Source organism: Protomyctophum bolini (genome assembly GCF_963924005.1).
Source record: "Protomyctophum bolini genome assembly, chromosome: 22".
Classification (NCBI taxonomy): Eukaryota; Metazoa; Chordata; class Actinopteri; order Myctophiformes; family Myctophidae; genus Protomyctophum; species Protomyctophum bolini.
In genome coordinates, this window is record NC_137883.1 from 6482798 (window position 1) to 6503453 (window position 20656).

Genomic DNA, 20656 nt, shown 5'->3' on the forward strand with positions numbered 1-20656 from the left:
TTTGTAAAGCAGATGATTACTATACTGTACTCTCTCACTGTTCAATGTAAATGTAGGTTACAAAGTATATGCACCTTCAGTGGTGTTTCTCAACTCTGGGTCTTAATTTTCACGGACATTCCACAGAAATGAATGGATGTCGGCTATAGATTATACATAATATAAAATGTGTTACAGTGCATGTGGAACACCAGGAGGCTACATGTGTGAAAAGCGGAATGAGGAGTGTCCAGTCTTTAAGCGCGAGACCAATCGTATACTGTAACATACAGTATGGATATAATTTATAATACAGTGCTTACTGTATACAACCCAAAACAAGACAAGGAGAAACCCAACACAATCAATACAGCCCAAAGACAAAGGCTACTTAATTCCAGATTAGCTTCTACATAAATACATTAATAACACTACATCACATTATTTCACAACAACATGCGGGCTATAGCAGCGGCCCCCAAACCCTCACCCTAGAACCTCCCACGGGGCAGCACACCTAAACCTAACCTTAACCCTCTCCCAACCCTTATGTCTAACCAATGACTAGTCTAAACTAAGTATGCACCCCTGCGGGCATTTGTTGCTGCCCTTGGGTTTCAACGACATGGTTTCCACAATAATAAGTTGTACCTCTCGGTCAACGTATACAACAACTATGATTTCCATCAGCTCCTGCCACCAGTGGAAAACACATTACACTTGGCCACGCATCTCCACATTAAGCCGTGGCCCTGTGCCATCCACCTCTGGCAGAGCTGAGGGCGAGCCAGCAGGAGAGCTGCAGCGACGCTAGCGGACAGCGTCGCTACGACGAGCGCCGCTCCGCTCAGGTACGGGAATTTGGACGATGGCGGTGACGTCGTCGTCAGCCACGCTGGGACGTCCGTGTCTTCGTGTTGTTGCCGCTGCTGTGCCTCCTCCTCCCGCTCCTTTGGGGTCAGCGCCACGGGGCAGAGTTCTGCCAGGACCTCCAGAGCCGCCCGCCGTCCCGCCTGCACCGCACCGCTCATGTAGCCGCACCAACGGGTGGCCGTCTCGGTGCCCGCCCAATGGATCCTGAAACGTGAATATCACACGCGCACGCGCACGCACACACACACACACACACACACACACACACACGGTTCGATTTGCTGGGGTGGATAATGGATAACACTGTCAACAAATAAAAACTAGACTAAAATGTTAGGAAGGGACTATAGTGGACAAGAGATCCACTATAAGTCATTTTACAATTAGTTGCATGCTGAAAATAGATGATCTACAAGCCCACAACGCGTCGCAGCACGGCACGTTGTGGGCTTGTAGATCGGGTATTTTCAGCAAGTGTAAAAGCAGTCATTATATGACGGCATCAAGTCCCGCCAAAATACATTTTGTTCGACTAAATCCACTGTAGATTTAGTCGATTAAAACTAGACTAACGCTAAGACTTTCCAGGTGACAAAAATGTGACTAAAACTAAATGAAAGCTATTCAAGACACTATGGCTAAAACCAAAACGTGCTGCCAAAAACAACACTATAGTCGGATAATCATGCCCCTCATTGTCCACACAGGTGGTGTTTTATCCTTGCTTTTGGTCATACTGAATAAAATACATGCTCTCCGTTTGGGAAATGCGTGCATGACGAGTGAAGATCTACAAGTTGACGGTGTGTGGCGATGCACTGCATTGCGAGATGACTGCCACGGGCAGACATGCTTCTTTCTCTGACAGTTCAGGTGCAAGACAAATAAAAGGCTGAAATTCTGTCAGGAAACTGGATTCGCGCAACACTAGCAAATCCATCAATGACACTGGTTATTTGAACAGATACAGACCGTGTTCACCATTCAGATGAAATGTAGGCCTGGACCACAGTGGAAAGCGTGGGTGAGCAAACACTTGTTTTTTCAGTTTCTTTCTTTCTTTTTTCTGCTTTCTACACAAAGTGTTTATTCCGCTTGCAAAGAAATCATTTATGCATAAATACCGTGGGGTCAATTTATGCTTGGTGCTTTGCTCCTTTGTTGCATTGTGCACTCTCTCTCTCTCCCTTTCCCTCTAAAACACTCCCTCGCATTTATGAAATGTTTATCTATTTAGGAATAATAGAAAAGTGCTCTGACCAGACGACCCAGAATTGCCTTAAATGGGCTGTATAGGCAAACACTTATTAGCTTGAGTGAAATACTAATCACACCCTGCCAGTCATCAGGGCATCATTAGCTAACATTAATTTGCACACTGCAATGTCATTATTACCCCTGTACAGAATAAGTAAATAAGCCGATTAGGCTAGCATGTTTACGCACAGTGCAATTAATGACCGAAGATGGCGTGGCCCTTATGATCCCTTTGGCATTACCCTTCACATCACTATGTATTAGCGTCACTTGCTGACCTGTAAGTCCTGTGGTTAATGACCATGTTTATTCCATTTTAATCTACCCAGTCGAGAGTCGTATATTCAGAGTAAGGCAATACGAAGATAATGTTCACAGCGTTTATTCTGTGCGATACATTCACGTGGAATTAAACTGCCGTTTGTGTCATGATGGGTGCCGCAATTAAAACTCAATGTCTGCCAAGGACTTAATTAACTGCTTTTTTATCAAGTGACGATTTAAGCAATATTACACGAGAGGGGGTGGTTTAGCGTCATTAATGCAATGTTAAACCACCCCTCTCGTGTAATATTGCAAACAGTTACCCTTAAAACAACAAAAAGAAATCGCTGAAAAAAATGATGGACCGTGGGCTATAGCCCATATCGTACGGCATACTATAGCGCGCCGTTTTTCTTCATTTTTGAAGATTTGTAAAAAATTACGAAATGACAAAAACGATGGGTTATAGCCCATGTTTTTTGAAATTTTGAAAAAAAAAGTTAGCCTCGTTTCTCATCATTTTGGACCGTGGGCTATAGCCCATATCGTACGGCATACTATAGCGCGCCGTTTTTCATCATTTTTGAGGATTTGAAAAAAATGACGAAATGACAAAAACGATGGGTTATAGCCCATGTTTTTTGAAATTTTGGAAAAAAAAGTTAGCCTCGTTTCTCATCATTTTGGACCGTGGGCTATAGCCCATATCGTACGGCATACTATAGCGCGCCGTTTTTCTTCATTTTTGAAGATTTGAAAAAAATTACGAAATGACAAAAACGATGGGTTATAGCCCATGTTTTTTGAAATTTTGAAAAAAAAAGTTAGCCTCGTTTCTCATCATTTTGGACCGTGGGCTATAGCCCATATCGTACGGCATACTATAGCGCGCCGTTTTTCATCATTTTTGAGGATTTGAAAAAAATGACGAAATGACAAAAACGATGGGTTATAGCCCATGTTTTTTTAAATTTTGAAAAAAAAAGTTAGCCTCGTTTCTCATCATTTTGGACCGTGGGCTATAGCCCATATCGTACGCCATACTATAGCGTGCCGTTTTTCATCATTTTTGAGGATTTGAAAAATATGACGAAATGACAAAAACGATGGGTTATAGCCCATGTTTTTTGAAATTTTGAAAAAAAAAGTTAGCCTCGTTTCTCATCATTTTGGACCGTGGGCTATAGCCCATATCGTACGGCATACTATAGCGCGCCGTTTTTCATCATTTTTGAGGATTTGAAAAAAATGACGAAATGACAAAAACGATGGGTTATAGCCCATGTTTTTTGAAATTTTGAAAAAAAAAGTTAGCCTCGTTTCTCATCATTTTGGACCGTGGGCTATAGCCCATATCGTACGGCATACTATAGCGTGCCGTTTTTCATCATTTTTGAGGATTTGAAAAATATGACGAAATGACAAAAACGATGGGTTATAGCCCATGTTTTTTGAAATTTTGAAAAAAAAAGTTAGCCTCGTTTCTCATAATTCTGGACCGTGGGCTATAGCCCATATCATACGGCATACTATAGCGCGCCGTTTTTCATCATTTTTGAAGATTTTAAAAAAATGACGAAATGACAAAAACGATGGGTTATAGCCCATGTTTTTTTAAATTTTGAAAAAAAAAGTTAGCCTCGTTTCTCATCATTTTGGACCGTGGGCTATAGCCCATATCGTACGGCATACTATAGCGTGCCGTTTTTCATCATTTTTGAGGATTTGAAAAATATGACGAAATGACAAAAACGATGGGTTATAGCCCATGTTTTTTGAAATTTTGAAAAAAAAAGTTAGCCTCGTTTCTCATCATTTTGGACCGTGGGCTATAGCCCATATCGTACGGCATACTATAGCACGCCGTTTTTCTTCATTTTTGAAGATTTGAAAAAAATTACGAAATGACAAAAACGATGGGTTATAGCCCATGTTTTTTGAAATTTTGAAAAAAAAAGTTAGCCTCGTTTCTCATCATTTTGGACCGTGGGCTATAGCCCATATCGTACGGCATACTATAGCGCGCCGTTTTTCATCATTTTTGAGGATTTGAAAAAAATGACGAAATGACAAAAACGATGGGTTATAGCCCATGTTTTTTTAAATTTTGAAAAAAAAAGTTAGCCTCGTTTCTCATCATTTTGGACCGTGGGCTATAGCCCATATCGTACGCCATACTATAGCGTGCCGTTTTTCATCATTTTTGAGGATTTGAAAAATATGACGAAATGACAAAAACGATGGGTTATAGCCCATGTTTTTTGAAATTTTGAAAAAAAAAGTTAGCCTCGTTTCTCATCATTTTGGACCGTGGGCTATAGCCCATATCGTACGGCATACTATAGCGCGCCGTTTTTCATCATTTTTGAGGATTTGAAAAAAATGACGAAATGACAAAAACGATGGGTTATAGCCCATGTTTTTTGAAATTTTGAAAAAAAAAGTTAGCCTCGTTTCTCATCATTTTGGACCGTGGGCTATAGCCCATATCGTACGGCATACTATAGCGTGCCGTTTTTCATCATTTTTGAGGATTTGAAAAATATGACGAAATGACAAAAACGATGGGTTATAGCCCATGTTTTTTGAAATTTTGAAAAAAAAAGTTAGCCTCGTTTCTCATAATTCTGGACCGTGGGCTATAGCCCATATCGTACGGCATACTATAGCGCGCCGTTTTTCATCATTTTTGAAGATTTTAAAAAAATGACAAAATGACAAAAACGATGGGTTATAGCCCATGTTTTTTTAAATTTTGAAAAAAAAAGTTAGCCTCGTTTCTCATCATTTTGGACCGTGGGCTATAGCCCATATCGTACGGCATACTATAGCGTGCCGTTTTTCATCATTTTTGAGGATTTGAAAAAAATGACGAAATGACAAAAACGATGGGTTATAGCCCATGTTTTTTGAAATTTTGAAAAAAAAAGTTAGCCTCGTTTCTCATCATTTTGGACCGTGGGCTATAGCCCATATCGTACGGCATACTATAGCGCGCCGTTTTTCATCATTTTCTTTAATGACAGATGTAGTCACGAGTCACGACCACAAACGTCCCAAGAAACTAGCTAGCCTAGCCACCGAGTTTGCTGCGCTCTGGGAAAACAGAGCAGCTGAATTCGTGTTCGGGGGAAAACTCCCCCCCCTAAGAAGCGGCCTGCTCACTCCTCATGCATTGAAGGAAGCATGAGTTCACTCACTCAGTTCGGGGCTATACAGACGTATACGTATAAACACAGAGACGTGGTGCATTTATATTAGGATGATGGAATCAATCTAAAAGAAAAAAAGTGTCCTTCACAATTTGGCTTATCGTCCCTCAGAATAGGGACGCTAAATTGGTAATGTCCGAATTTCATCCTCGCGTAAAACGCAGCAAACGCTGCGAATTGTCATTTTTCAAGACTTTTGTTGATTACATGTGTGCCGTTATGTGTGTCAAGGACACACATAACGTCAAGTATGTCCTTGAGAGGATCCATCTCCCGTATGAGGGTATAGGAACGGTCCCGTCCGCTCCTCTTCTAGCCCATTTTGACCCGGGATCAGATTCTAAAAATGTCTTCGACATCCTGACAGTTTTCTGAAAAAGCTATGTTTCTGTGTCAAGTCGCTCTTCGATTTTTCAAAAAAATAGATAGCAGACCTACAAGCTCGTAGCGCGCCACTCGGTAGCGCGCTATGAGCTTGTAGATCTGCTATTTTTTTCAATAGCTAAAGCATAGCATAATGCTATAACACAAAAAGGGATTCGCGCCCAAAATGGGCTATAGTCGCGCTATATGCAATGAGCTCCCTGTTCTCTCCCTGTGGACGTAATGTCATTATGGAAATGCGTTCCCTGAACGCCCACCCCCCCCCCGGTTGCCTCTCTTCGTTATCCACCTCTCTCTCTCTCTCTCTCTCTCTCTCTCTCTCTCGTTCGTTCGGCATTGTGCATCTCCTAACAGGCCATTAGAAATGGATTAACCCATTTAGACCCGGAGGACGATTCTAACTAAATTAGCCTTACTTTAATCATCACAGTTTTATGAAGAAAAAACAACCCCCGTGTTTCTATATGCGAGTCGTTCTCCAGCGTTTGCATGTCAAGGACTCCCAGAATTATATGTAATTGGGCCGTCGACCCCCCCCCCCCCCCCCCCATCTGAAAATATGTCGTTCCAGGGACCCTGACCCATGAAGCAAAGATTTGAGTTAATTCGCGATTTTTTTCAGAAATAGCAGACCTGCAAGCTCGTATAGCGCGCTACGAGCTTGTAGATCTGCTATTTTTCAATAACATAATGCTTTATTATAACACACCCAAAAGGGGTTCCCCCCCCCGCCCAGAATGGTTTAAGGGGCCGTCGTCCCATGAGAATGCCACGTTTGGCCCCGTGTCCATTTCTTTAGAACTGGACTAATGCATGTTAGCGGGGGCATAATCACTGCTGTTGCTCTCCATTCTGCTCAGGTCACTGCTCTGTAGGCACACGGCGCGTCTAGTATACGCAGTATGAAACGCTCTGTGTTCATTTAACTCCGACGAGAGAGAGAGAGATCTATAGCCAAGGGTGGGTCCATCTGGTTTCCACTTTGTTCCCTCTCCCAGAGAGACCCTCGCAGATTTGGGTTCCATTTGTACTCTCAATTTGGAATTGGAGTGGAGTGGGTTATGTCAATGTGAGAGATCTTTGGCGGGCAGCCTGCAGTTCAGGTATTTTGTGTCGTGCTCATAGCGCTACGAGCATGACCATATATTCTTTCAGGGGGAACGGTTTTAACTCAAATCTTTGCTTCTTGGGGGGGGGGGGGGGGGTGTCCCTGGAACAACATATTTTCAGATGGGGTCGGCGGCCAATTACATAGTTTTTTTAATATTTAGCACCACTGATATAGAAACATAAGGTTTTTCAGACAGTTGTCAGAATTTGGAAGACATTTTGAAAATTTCTATGTCAGGCCTGGACTAAGGCCGTTTCTAAAAAAGCCTTCTAAATACCGACCTAAAGTTTTCAGAAATTTCTCAAATCTATTTTCAAAAATGTTATATTGCCATTTACTATAGCAACAAGAACCTCCAGAAGGAGCAAAAACACCAAAAGGGGTTCCCGTCCTGAATGGTTTGGATTTTTTTACAGGACATACAAAAAAATGTATGTAATCTACCTGTAGATTCATATCACAAAGACCTGTATCAACAACGATAAGAATGCGCTCACACACACACACACACACACACACACACACACACACACACACACATTGACAGGTGGGCGTTTTAAAGCACACTGCTGTTCTCCCACTGCATATACGTGTTGCTTCCCCTTGCTAACCGTTACTATACCCGACCGAACGCCCAGAGATTGTGAAAATATTGTTAAAACCGGCTGGCTCAGAGAGAGAGAGAGAAAAAGAGCGAGAGAGACCCACATTATATCCCCCCGCAAGGCTATAGCATAGAATCCCACCAGAGATTTTTCTCCTGTTGGCTGGCAGCCCTGTGCTATCTCCCCAGGAACACACCTGCTATCTCAATAAAGGAGAGAAAATCACCACTGGGGGTTGGACAGCCAATTACTCTTTAAAGAAAATAAGTAGGCCTATAGAGAGAACACACACACACACACACACACACACACACACAGTACCATAATGTCAGAGTAAGGAGCAAGTTTCTCCCTGGAGAGAGAGAGAGAGAGAGAGCGTTGCAACATGCTGGGCTTCGATGGCCAGCTGTAGGTACTAGGGCTGATTACCTGCCGCAGGGTTTCCTCAGGCTGGGGTGGTAATACGTTAGCAGGCCCGGTGCCATGACATTAACAGGACACCCCCCGCTGTAGTCCTCCTTCGCCCAGTCCTGTAACGTACACATGTACACATACAATATGATGACAATAGCGGTGTTGTTTTCTTCGTCGACTTTAAAGGACCACTTCACCACTTTTCAACCTATCTTCATATAATAATCATGAACAAAAAGGCAGTCTGTGTCTCGTAGGACGGCTGTGGGCAGTTTAGAAAACGTCTTCCAGTGACATCATCATTAGGCAGATTGTTTTTAAACATGATGAACAACAATATGCCAATATTCCCCATCGATGATGTCACTGGAAGACGGTTTCTGAACTGCCCACAGCCCTCCTATGAGACACAGACCGAGTAGAAAAAAATGGCACCATTTCTTTCATGATTATTAGTGAGGACCTATATGAAGAAGGTTTGAAAAGTGGTGAAGTGGTCCTTTAAAACTAAGACGAAAAATGTTCGTCGACTATACCTCATTTCCACTGACGAAAACTATAAGTGGAACTAAATATAGGCCTGCTGACAATTTCGTCAACAAATAAAAACTAGGCTAAAATGTTAGGAAGGGACAGGAGATCCAGTATAAGTCATTTTACACTTGGCTGCATGCTGAAAAAAGTGTAAAAACAGCCATTACGACGGCATCAAGGCCCGCCAAAATACATTTGTCGACCAAATCAACAGTAGATTTACTCGACTAAAACTAGACCAACACAAAGACATTCCAGGTGACTAAAATGTTACTAAAACTAAATGAAAACTATTCACGAGACCATGACTAAAAGTAAAATGGGCCAGTGTAGCAGTGGAACATTGCAATGAGTCAAAGCAGCACAGCGATGTCGGCCCGAGTAGAGCGGGTCTTGTTTTAACCCCGACGTCGAAATAAAATAAAAAATCTTCTAATTCATGACAATTTTCTGAATAACCTCATGTTTCTATATGAGTGGTTCTCAATATTTCATGTCAAAATATATGTATTTGACCGCCTTTCAAAAATATGATGTTCCAGTGACCTCCCAGAAGCAAAGATTTGAGTTAAAAACATTCGCTCTGAATGTGTAGGCCAATAGGCCAATAGGGGCCCAATACTATGTATATATACTTGTAAAAGACAAGATGTGAAGGCTTGTGTACTATGTAAAGCTGCAACTTTTTAGAAATAAAATGTTATACAGATTTAACCAATGCGTATGGTAAAGTATCCTGATATAATATAACTAACTGCGGTGGTTGTGGGTGGGTGGTCTTTATTTTGGGAACTGTAGATAGTTTCATGTGATAGACCTATTTCTGTAGTTTTGGTGAAACTCGTCACTCATTAACAGGCGATCTGTCCAACGGCAGACAACCAGTGACCATTAACACGCTTAATCTCTGCATTTGAAGGCATTGTTTATAGTGAATGATCATATTCACATGTAGCCTATTAACCCTATTTACACTTCAACCAGGTGAAAGAATGCAGGTGTACTTCATTATTTGCATTCAAATTACATTGAATGAACGTTCCACGTTCCTTCACCACACCACAATCTGAACAAAGGTCTCACACTGTAAGGTTTCCATATTTAAATTAACATTAATGTTGCTGTTATTGTGTTTGTTCAGATGTTATACTCTGTTCACTGGACACATGACTGTTTGATATGAATACTTATTAATGTTTACAAAACATTAATATCAAATGTATAAAATAAACGCATGCAAAGTCAGTTGAGAGAGAAAAACTATAAAATAACAAACAAAACACAGTATGAGCAGTTGTTTCTTCACCAGAGCTGTTTCTATACTTGGTTCTGATGTTACTGAAAGAATGTGGACAAATCCTAAATATTAATCTGTACATAATATCCATACCATATAGTTTGATAACACCAGTCTCCAGTAGGAGTCCCAATGGAGAGTTTGGTAGAAAATACGTCATTTTTGGATGAACCACTATACTGATTTTTAAGGTTTATTATAAACCAGCAGTTTTATATGCACCACATGTGGAAGAACTCCCAGTAAACAGCAGGTATGTCGTCACTCTTATTTATGAAGTCACAATTACAGTTCTGTTTCTCAATGCATTAGATTGAGTTTTATACAGGTTTAATGTTTGTTTTTAGTTCAATGTTTGTTTTAAAAACGCAGCATAAAATAAAATACAAAAATAAATTAAAATACCCTGAGTAACAACTTACAAGACAACAGTGAAACACTCTGTAGTGAGAAAATCGAGACACTAAGGCACGTGTTAACTGTTAAGAGATAACAATGTGTTACTCATAATTACTCATTATGAGTCATTTCAGGTAGATTTGTTTTTTAACAAAGTGCAGACACAAGCCTGTTGAAACTAATTCCACGAGTGCTCCTCATTCCCTCATTTACATTTTAACCTGGGGAAAGAATGTGGGGTTTGTTCATTATTTAGCATTTGAATAAACATTGAATTGCAGTCATCACAACTCTATTGAAACTAATTCCACACACCTGAGTGCTCCTCATTCCCTCAGAGCAACACAACCTGAACAATGACTTAAAGACATAAAGTTGTCCAGGTTTCCCAGATTTAGACAATACAGTTGTTGCTGTTATTGTGTCTCTGTTGTTAATAACAATGTAATGATGGATATAGGATATAGTTATTACACAGATCATGACTTATCCTGACTTATCCTGGTCATATTAATGCCTTATTACACTATGGACACATTACACAATGGGATTTCACTGTAAATATAGATAAGCTATTAAATGAGAACAGTAGAGCACAATTGGCTATGAGACTTTGATGATTTGACAACATACTAATTTGTTGTTATAGGCATTGACCAGTCCTGTACAGAAACCCCACCACTGTAGACAAATAGTGTTTTGGAAAACTGTTTTTCTTGTTGTTTCTATGTTACTGAAAGAATGTGGAGCAATCCTCTTATGAATCTGCTGCAGTTTATAATTAATATCCACTTATTCAATATTGTTAGACTATACATATATTATCCAGATATATATTGGATACATATTCTCATATTAAATATGAAGCTTACAAAGCAATCTCACAGTTAGAAGTTTATTTCTAGAATGTTGCATAGAGCATAGAGCTCAAGAGTTCATATATTGTTAAAACATCTGCATTAATTCATTTATAAGACGTCTACACAATTACAGATTGTAGAAGTCATTGTTATTTTGATCACCACATCAATACGGCATGCAATTGTGGACATAATCTTATCCAATACGACAAACTAAATATGAAACGTTTTACGGCCTGAGAGGCTAAATGTCATGAGGTTCAAAGGCTGAATGAAGAATGGTCCTTCATATGAAAAGGGTTGAAAACCACTGTCCTATTATGTCAAGTAAAAGTATCAATACTGCAATGTATACACCAGTTCCATGTAAATACCCAGAATTCAACATTTACTTGCACAAAAGTATTGGTATCAACATGTACTTAAAGCATACCACAAGTACAAAGTATATAGTTTCAAATGAGTCAAATGCATTAAAATCATTTGGAAAATAGCAGATCTACAAGCGTGCGATGTGACGCATTGTGAGCGTGTAAATCGGCTATTTTCAAGTGGCAGAAATGTATATAGGGCTGATACAAATCTACTACTAAGTAACTAGTACTGTAACTAAAGTTTTCCTATAATTGCAGTCGAGTAAAAGTATATTTCCCTCTGAGATGTAGTGGAGTCGAAGTGAATGTAAATTGGAAATACTCCAGTAAAGAAAAAAATGAAATCTCAAAATCGTACTAAAACGTACAGTAAATGAGTAAAAATTACTTTACACCACTGGTTGTGACCACAGGTCACATTTACTATGAAAACCGGCATCTCCCGTCCGTTAGTCACGCCTCCATATATGGTCACTACTCGTGACATCACGCCTCGTGACTCCATAATATGAAGATCACGACACTGACCTCATCTAACCCTGGATAACCATACGTGGAGAAGACTGGTAGATCTGCTATTTTTCAATAGCTGAAGTACAACATAATGCTTACGACACCAAAAGGGGTTCCCATGCACCCAGAATGGGTTATACTGTAAACTGTATAACTATAACGGCATTGCACGTTTATACCGCACATACTGTAGGCGCACATCTTTTTTTTAAACTAGACATAATAATTATTATCCGCCAAGGTTTAGTTACATTTCTGGACTCATGCAAGCAATGGAGTTCATCTGTCCGCAGGGGCAGGCACAGCATTGAATTTAGCCCATTCTGAACGGGAACCCATTTTGGTATTAGCATCATGTCGTGCTTTAGCTATAGCAGATCTACAAGCTCATAGCTACGAGCTTTTTGAAAAAGCTCGAAGAACGACTGACATTTTTAGAATCTGATCTCAGGTCAGAATGGGTTCATCAGACCAGTGTGTGTCCATGAGTGGAAACCTCGTATGAATCTGATCTCAGGTCAGAATGGGTTAGTAGCTTGGCACAGTGGGCAATAGGCTACAGTACATGCTCGGAATAATAACCATCAAGTATTCAGCCAAACCATAGTATAAATAGTATTGTATATTTGAAAATGTACTAAAAACTATCTGGGGGGCCACAAAATGGGCCTGGTGCAGCTGATAAACGTATTGCAGTGGTTCTCAAAGTTGTATGGGGACCTCCAGGGGTCCTTGGAGGTTAGAATATAATATATATTATATTCCAATTAATTAAAATATAATGTACATTTGAGTAAAAAAAAAAAAGGCAGCAGTAATTCTTTATTAAGAAGAATTCATTTTCTTATTTTTCTTAAACATGCTTGTTGTTACATTTATTTCCATCAATAAATCAAGTGTAGCTCGAGTGTCCTTTGAGAAGCTCAGTCAATTATATGTGCTAAATAGTTGCCCAATCATAAATAACCCTAGGGGTTTTGTGTTTTACAAGTTTTAAGAATCACTAGAATTCAGGCAATGTTAACACCACACCCCTCTCTCTGACGCCCTGTGTCCCTTCCACAGCCCTCTGGTGATATTCTCACTCCTGTGCGAGTGTTTATAATTCCCAGCAAATAAACAAAACAACGTAACTACTCACCGACACAAAGCCTGCTAGACCTTGGTAAAAGTCTATTCTCGAAGCTGGGAAGCATCTCAGGTCCCCAGCTTCTCTCTAAAATGCACTTTGTGCAATTTTAATAACGCAATGTACCCTGAATTTACTGGGCAGTCATTTCTTCTACTACGGCATTTCCGGGTTTTGCCTGCGCCAATCTGGTTGGATTCATTTTATTTAATGATGAAAATAGTGCATTTTAGAGAGAAGCTGGGGACCTGAGACCCAGCTCCGAGAATAGACTTTTATCAAGGTCTAGCAGGCTTTGTTTCGGTGAGTAGTTACGTCGTTTTGTTTATTTGCTGGGATTTGAAAATCCTCGCAAGGGAGTGAGAATATCACCAGAGGGCTGCGGAAGGGACTTCCACAGGGCGTCAAGAGAGAGACTCGCTGTAAGCACTGGACCAGGGCTACACACCCCCCTGTGTGGCCCCCAACTTTACGACACCCTTTTCCCACCACATGGAAAACCTGCCAGAACTGCCCCTGGATGTGGACATCAGGATCATATGGTGAAGTGCCACAATGAGAAACTGAACTGTGGGGCCACCATAATACTAATTATGCAATAATTCCCCCTCATTCTTTTTTTATTATCGTTTGTTATACATTAAAGGTAAGGTAAGGGCAGGTATGGTAAGGTAACGTTTAGTTATAAAGTGCCTTTCTAAACAAAGTTAGGTGCCATACAAAGAATAACGACATTTTAAAAAGTGGGAGGGAAGTAAAAAAAATCAGACCCGTCTGAAGTGGGTGGTACTGTACTGTACTGTACTGGCCCTCCTCCCTGGCCTGTGTGTGTCTGTGTGTTAGGCTGTGCAACAGTGACACTTGGTGGTGAACAAACGCTATTCCCGTGCTCGGACACAGGGACAGACCCAGGGACACCGCCACACACACACACACAGTACATTATCTATAGTTTTTGAGTGGTGCAACCACTGCTATAGACGGCTACGTTTCTAAAACATTACAAGGTATAACGTGCATGAAAAATGGGTTTCGTGCACGTTGACTCTGCTTGTATCGATGCCAGGGGAAATTACGATTAGTGAGGCTGCTACAATGTCGGAGGAGCCCCGAACAAAGACATAATGTTACACTTATGGACCTTGAATAATTGCACCGCAAATATTAATTATGTGAACTGCACCGCACTGACCCAAATTAGAGAAGGGGTGTACCGTAAGACCCGCACGCACGCACGCACGCAATTCCACTCTGTTCACTTTGGTGTGTGTACTTTATCTTCTCTCTGTTCCTCCTGCACTCAAGACAATCAAAGCTGAGCTCCTTAACTTGAAACTCAAACTTGCCATCATAGAAAGCCGTGTACTTTCAGTGCAGCGTTCTCCTCATACATACTATAATATTATGTGCAATGGAGAACGGCATTACTGTATTTTCAGACGAAAAAAAAAAGGTTCTCAAGATGTTGTATATGTTGCAGGTGAGACAGGCTTTCTACTAAATCTGCCCCAGGGAGTCACCAGGTGAGACAGGCTTTCTACTAAATCTGCCCCAGGGAGTCACCAGGTGAGACAGGCTTTCTACTAAATCTGCCCCAGGGAGTCACCAGGTGAGACAGGCTTTCTACTGTATCTGCCCCAGGGAGTCACCAAGGGAGAAGGACTCACTCTGTTGGGCAGAGCGGGGCACGTGACCTAGACCAGTGGTTCCCAAACTTTTTCATGTCAAGGACCCCCAAATTGACACTAATGAGCGCGTGGACCCCCATTTGAAAAGATATGCCAGGGACCCCAATAAGAGAAGATTTGTATGGCTCTATAGCAGTGATTCTCAACCCGTTTAATTTCAAGGACCCCCAGTTTGACATGCATTAGGCTAAGGACCGATTTAATATAATAATAGCATTTCTATCTCTGGATCGACCCCAATTTATATTGTAAAATCAATGTTAATCTAACTGCGTACACTCTCTTTCTGAGTTACAGACCCATAAGGGTCCATTTTTGTTCCATTTGTACACTCTCTGAGTTACAGACCCATAAGGGTCCAATTGGTTCCAAATTATCATTTAGCTGGGTGCCCCCTGGAACTCCCTCAAGGACCCCTAGGGGTCCCCGGACCCCACTTTGGGAACCACTGACCTAGCCCACAACAAACACACCAGTGGTGGAAACTACTCACATTTGAAGTAAAAGTACCAAAAGTATAAAGTACTATACAGAATGTCCCGTCACACAAGTCGTCAAAAGCATAACATGTATCACCAGAGGGCTATACCAGAGGGTATACACATATTTTGAAAATGGCAGATCTACAAGGTCACAATGCGACACATAGATCTGCTATTTTCAAATGGCCGAAATATTACGTGGTAGTTGTGTTGTAATACTAATCAACATCTACAAAGTAACTATAACGTTTTTAAAATAATTGTAGTGGAGTAAAAGTACAATATTTGCCTTTGAGATGCCAGATCGGTGAGTCTAGAAAGACGGGGGTCCTGTGAGGGAAAGGCAAAAACAGTAGGGGGGGGGGGCTAGTGTAGAGCCCTTAGGAATCTGGTAGGGTTTGAGTGATTAAATAAAATATTATGCAACGGTGTTGCAACATGCACTCAAATATCAAATTAAAACACTTCTGGGATCATTTTCACATCTACTCTGGCTTTTGTGAGCTGGGTTTACGCTGTGTCTGACTTGGCGTTTGACGTTGAATGAGCACATTGTTTGGGGCGCACGCCAAAGCCAAGAGTCGACATGAAGCCAGCAACCTTGCTGACTTATAGGAGCCATTTAAGGTCAGAGAGCTAATGAGCCATCTTTTTTGGAAGACCGTAAATTAGTGATGAACCGAATATTCGGCCGCAGAAAATATTCGGCAGAAAATGGCTAAAAATGCATTTTCGGCCTATTCGGTTTCGGCCTGAATAGGCAGAAAATATAACACCGAATAGTGTATGCAATTAATGCGTTCAAAAGACCTGAATAAATGTTTTAGGACTCATAATAGTGATTCTTATTTAAGTTAAGTTTTGCCATAACCATTTATTTTGCCATAAATCAGGTAGCTTTAAGGTACGGCCATGACAACGGTATTCGGTTTCGTCCAAGAATTTCCCTTTCGGTGCATCCCTACCGGAAATGTTCACTTAAACATCCTGATAGGCTCTGCAACCCTCTTTTGAAGTCCTGCAAGCAGGAAGTCTGATATTTATGTTGGAAAGAGAATAGACAAATGGCTGGATTAAAAGCAAAATTTGTGTCGGCCTCACCCATCACTTTTAATGTGCCCGGCCCCACCCAAATTGGAAATCCTGCCATGCAATGCACCTCTAGTGCAAGTATAGGGTTTTAGGGTTTTACAACCGACCAACTCCTGTTTCCGACACTCAAGTCTAAACTGTTGATATCCTACTGTATTATTTCCCCCTTGAGGCTCATAGTCAGCCAAGGAAGAAAGCCATTATGTCTCCCTGGACATTTTTCTGCCCCAAGCTTCCCCGGGGCGATTTGTTCCTATTCATACAAAACTCTAGTTATATGCCACGTGAAGAGCAAGCAAACTCAGGACTGACATCATGCTACAACAACATACTACAACAACCAACAATTTGAACAGTAAAATCCAGGTGTGTGCTTGCGTGCGTGCGTGCGTGCGTGCATGCAATGTCCAATCATGCCTTAGGCTTAGGGCACATGATTCTGGCTGTTGAACTGTAGATCTCATTACGTTGTTTATTTGGTCTTGGGTCAGATACACAACACACATAGGCCTACTAAAAAAAATCTATAATTGTCAAGCTCAGGTTGATTCAGGGATATAAGCATACCTTTGGGCAAAGCTTGGTTATAGAAAGCCATTATGTACATAATGTACTGTAGATTGTAGAGGCCTACATAAGTGCTGTTTCTCACAAGCCAAAGTAACTGCCCATGTCTTCTGAAACTCTTTGTATTATACACCAACATGCGTGCTATACTGACATAGTAAGCTGAAATAAATTGAATGCAATGCTATTTAAGAGATATAAAGTTTGGATTAGCTGTGTTCTGCCAGGTGTCGAGGTGAAATCGTTGTCATTAACGGATCTGTCCAATTAACTAATTCACATACTTTCACCACATGCTGTTATCTATGTTCATTTTAATTAGATGGTATTTTTCAGATATCAGGATACAGTTAAACCCAGTGAACTTACTGGGTACTGGGATTAGACTTTGATTATGACTTAAGATATAGATACATATTACGAATAGCCCTTTATGTTGCACGGCTCACAATTCTACAAAAATGGTTAGATGAGGAGGATCCCCCTGACATACAATTATGGTATGAAAAACTCATGTCGATATTGCCAATGGAGAGATTATCATATGTATTAAAAGGCAATCTTACTGACTTCGTCAGAGATTGTTCACCTATTGCAAGATTTTCAAAAGAGGAATGGAAAAGAGTAATATGTATGGGTGTAACAGTATGAGAAGAAGTTATATGAGTATGTGTATGTATATATGAGTATGTGTATGTATAGGTATGCAAAGATATGTATGTATGTATATATATAAAATATATTTATGTGAATGTGTATGCATATGTGTATATATGAAGTACCAACTATATACCTGACTACTTTTCTGTACTATTTGCTGGCATGTTGTTGTTGTTGTTGTTGTTGTTGTTTTGTTTTGTTTTGTTTATGTTTTGTTTTGTTTTTGTTTTATGTACGTCAATGTGATCTATGTCAAATAATTGAAAACCAAATAAAAAATCATTGAAAGAGATGGTATTTTTCAATTAGCAGTGCTTGGTCAAGTTATCCAACCAAAAGTAAAGAAAATTATGATTATAGTTCTGTCGACCAAACGTTTTTCATGAGATTCACAGCATAAAGTGTGCAGAATCAGATTATTCTCATTAACCTTGTGGTTAATGGCACGAGAGAGATGTGTGTGTGTGTGTGTGTGTGTGTGTGTGTGTCTGAGCGAGCGAGCGTGCGTGCGTGCACATGCATTGACCTGTACATAATACATAATGTATGAATTTAGTATACATACAGCATGATGCATTTATTATGTGTGTTATGTCACTTATGTGCCCTCTTCCCACAGAGCTGCCCTCCTCTCATGGAGGGCAACTCTAATTTGAACACGTGTCTCCAAAGAACCGAGCTTGATCAGTATCTATTCTTCAGTAAAACAACTCAGATTTCAGCGATGCTGCGCACGGTGTTGCAGGTCCTGATGGAGGGAACTCGAGTTTGTAACTAGGGGTTACAACCGCTCACACACACACGAGTACCGACACGTGATACGTTACTTAATCACATGCTTATCCACGCAGAACACAGGGGAATTCATTATACTCCCCATGTTGGTGAAAGTGGAAACACAAAGCTCTCTACAAACACAAACACAAAGCCCTCTGCATATCACACTCACTGAGTGCGATATGCAGCCTCTATGGACTCCAAGGGGGAATTACAGAGCCGGCTTGTTTTTGACAAGCCAGCTCTGCCCCTCCAATTCACACACGCCCAACACATTAGGCCAGCCAAATTGAGACACACGTAGGGGTGGGTCCCGAACCTCGGCACCAAGTACAGTATGTACCGAACCGAACATGCCCGGGTAACGGGTATACCCATTACAATAATTCAATTTCGGTTCTCTCTATCGGTTCCCACGGACACGCAGTCACACGAGTCTTTCCCTTTAATAGACGCTCAGGGAACAGAGCTGATCTACAAGCCTACATCGCGTTGCATCAGCGACGCGTTGTGGGCTTGTGGCTTGCAGAGGCGGAGCTATCTCTCTGCGTGGAGTTAGTTTAGTTGTCGAGGAGTCTAGAGACAGTGACACGCGCTGCGCCTGGCACTGAAGCAACATCATTATTAAAGTTTTCTTAAACGTAATTTTCAAGTGAAGTTTCTGGGAGGAAACGTTTTAAGAGAGGGGACAGGAATCTGGCGCCTCGCCTGAGTCTTCACTGCATACTGGCGCAGCACACACGCTGGCATTGAATCAACATGACGAGAGAGGAGGAGAGAGAAAGCGTTGGTGCACTCACATCGTGTGTGTGTGTGTGTGTGTGTGAGTGTGTGTGAGAGATTGTGTGTGTGTGTGTGTGTGTGTGTGTGATCACGGCGTAGGGTCCAGGTGCCCAGTCAGTTTAGAGCTTGCCAGTCTAACTTCGAAGAGAGGTGGCGAAAAAACAACAAAAGATAGCCTACTTTGGGCAGCCCTTGTATTTCTGTTAGTAGCAAACCACAGCAAGCAGGCCGCCTTTGTTTTCAATGATCCCCCCATGCCCATTAGCACGTCGATCGGAAAACCCGTTCTCACCTATCGGCCGGAGATGCTAATTTGCCCAGTGTGTGTGTGTGTGTGTTGCTCTCAGACATGCTTTTATTTGTTATTGGTAATAGGAGAAGAACAGCCTACAACAACTGGGTAAATACAGAATAGATATTATATTTAAAAGAATCACTATATTATCCACAAATGGCTCAATAAAGGAGAGGATGTTATACTGTTCATTATACATGTCTTAGATTGACATTGAGCTCTTTTGTTAAATAAACATTTGACCTCTTATTTAAGTTATTTTATACCATTTTGGAACCGAAATATAGGGAACCGTTAAGAACCGGAATCGATACCAGGTACCAGGTTGTCTGACCGTATCACGGAAGCAGCCCAGGGGAGGGCAGCCCTATACGCGGCTTCCCAAAGGAAAATAGCAGATATACAAGCTCACAGCTTGAGCTTGCAGATGGGCTCTGTGAGCGTGTAGATCAGCACCCTTTCAACACGCGGCAACCGAACAATGCAGAGATGCCGTTTCAAGTAAAAGGCCTGTATTCAAGCTTTTACTTGAATAGAAAAAACTAAAGTGTTGGGTGTCGAAATATACTATAATATAGAATACAAGTACTCATTATGAGTGACCCAGAAAAAAAAGAAGATCCACAAGCTTACAAATCATCTATTTTCGAATAGCCAAAGTCAAATAATTGTAGTGGAGTAAAAAGTACAATATGTGCCTCCGAGATGAAGTGGAGGAGTAGAAGTGTCAATTATCCAAAAAAATGGAAGTACTCAAGTAAAGTAAAAGCACCTCAAAATACAGAACAGTACAACAGTACTGTACTTGAGTACATGTACTTAGTTACCTTCCACCACTGGGCTTAAGTCATACCCTGTGCTTACATGCGAGCAGCGACTATATAGCATATATATAGGTGGAATATAGATACGGTTGGCTTCCAGACAAGCTGCCATTGCTCCTCAGCACTCCACTTACTCAAAACTACGTAAGCAACGCCCACACGGCTGGCTGCGGTGACAGGGAATCCAGGCGTGGGCGAGCGACAGTGCAGGCGCAGTGCGTGACTTGGCGACACATACATTTACATTATATTTACATTACATAACGACTGTACGTCTCTGCCG

The 20656-nt window shown here is 41.2% G+C and overlaps 1 protein-coding gene across 2 annotated transcripts in view; it reads right to left on the reverse strand.

The window, feature by feature from the left end:
- Nucleotides 1-638: 638 nt before the first annotated feature.
- Nucleotides 639-20656, reverse strand: part of LOC308310284 (putative flavin-containing monoamine oxidase A) — a 103937-nt gene continuing 83919 nt past the window's right edge. Inside the window, exons 11-12 of one of the 2 annotated variants that reach the window (XM_080756559.1) lie at nucleotides 8115-8215; nucleotides 639-1056 (exon numbers count right to left, since the gene is read on the reverse strand). In XM_080756559.1, coding sequence (XP_080612685.1) covers nucleotides 666-1056; nucleotides 8115-8215 — 492 coding nt within the window. In that variant the 3' untranslated portion in view covers nucleotides 639-665. The remainder of the gene's footprint in view (nucleotides 1057-8114; nucleotides 8216-20656) is intronic. The other variant, XM_080756560.1, reaches the window with a different exon arrangement.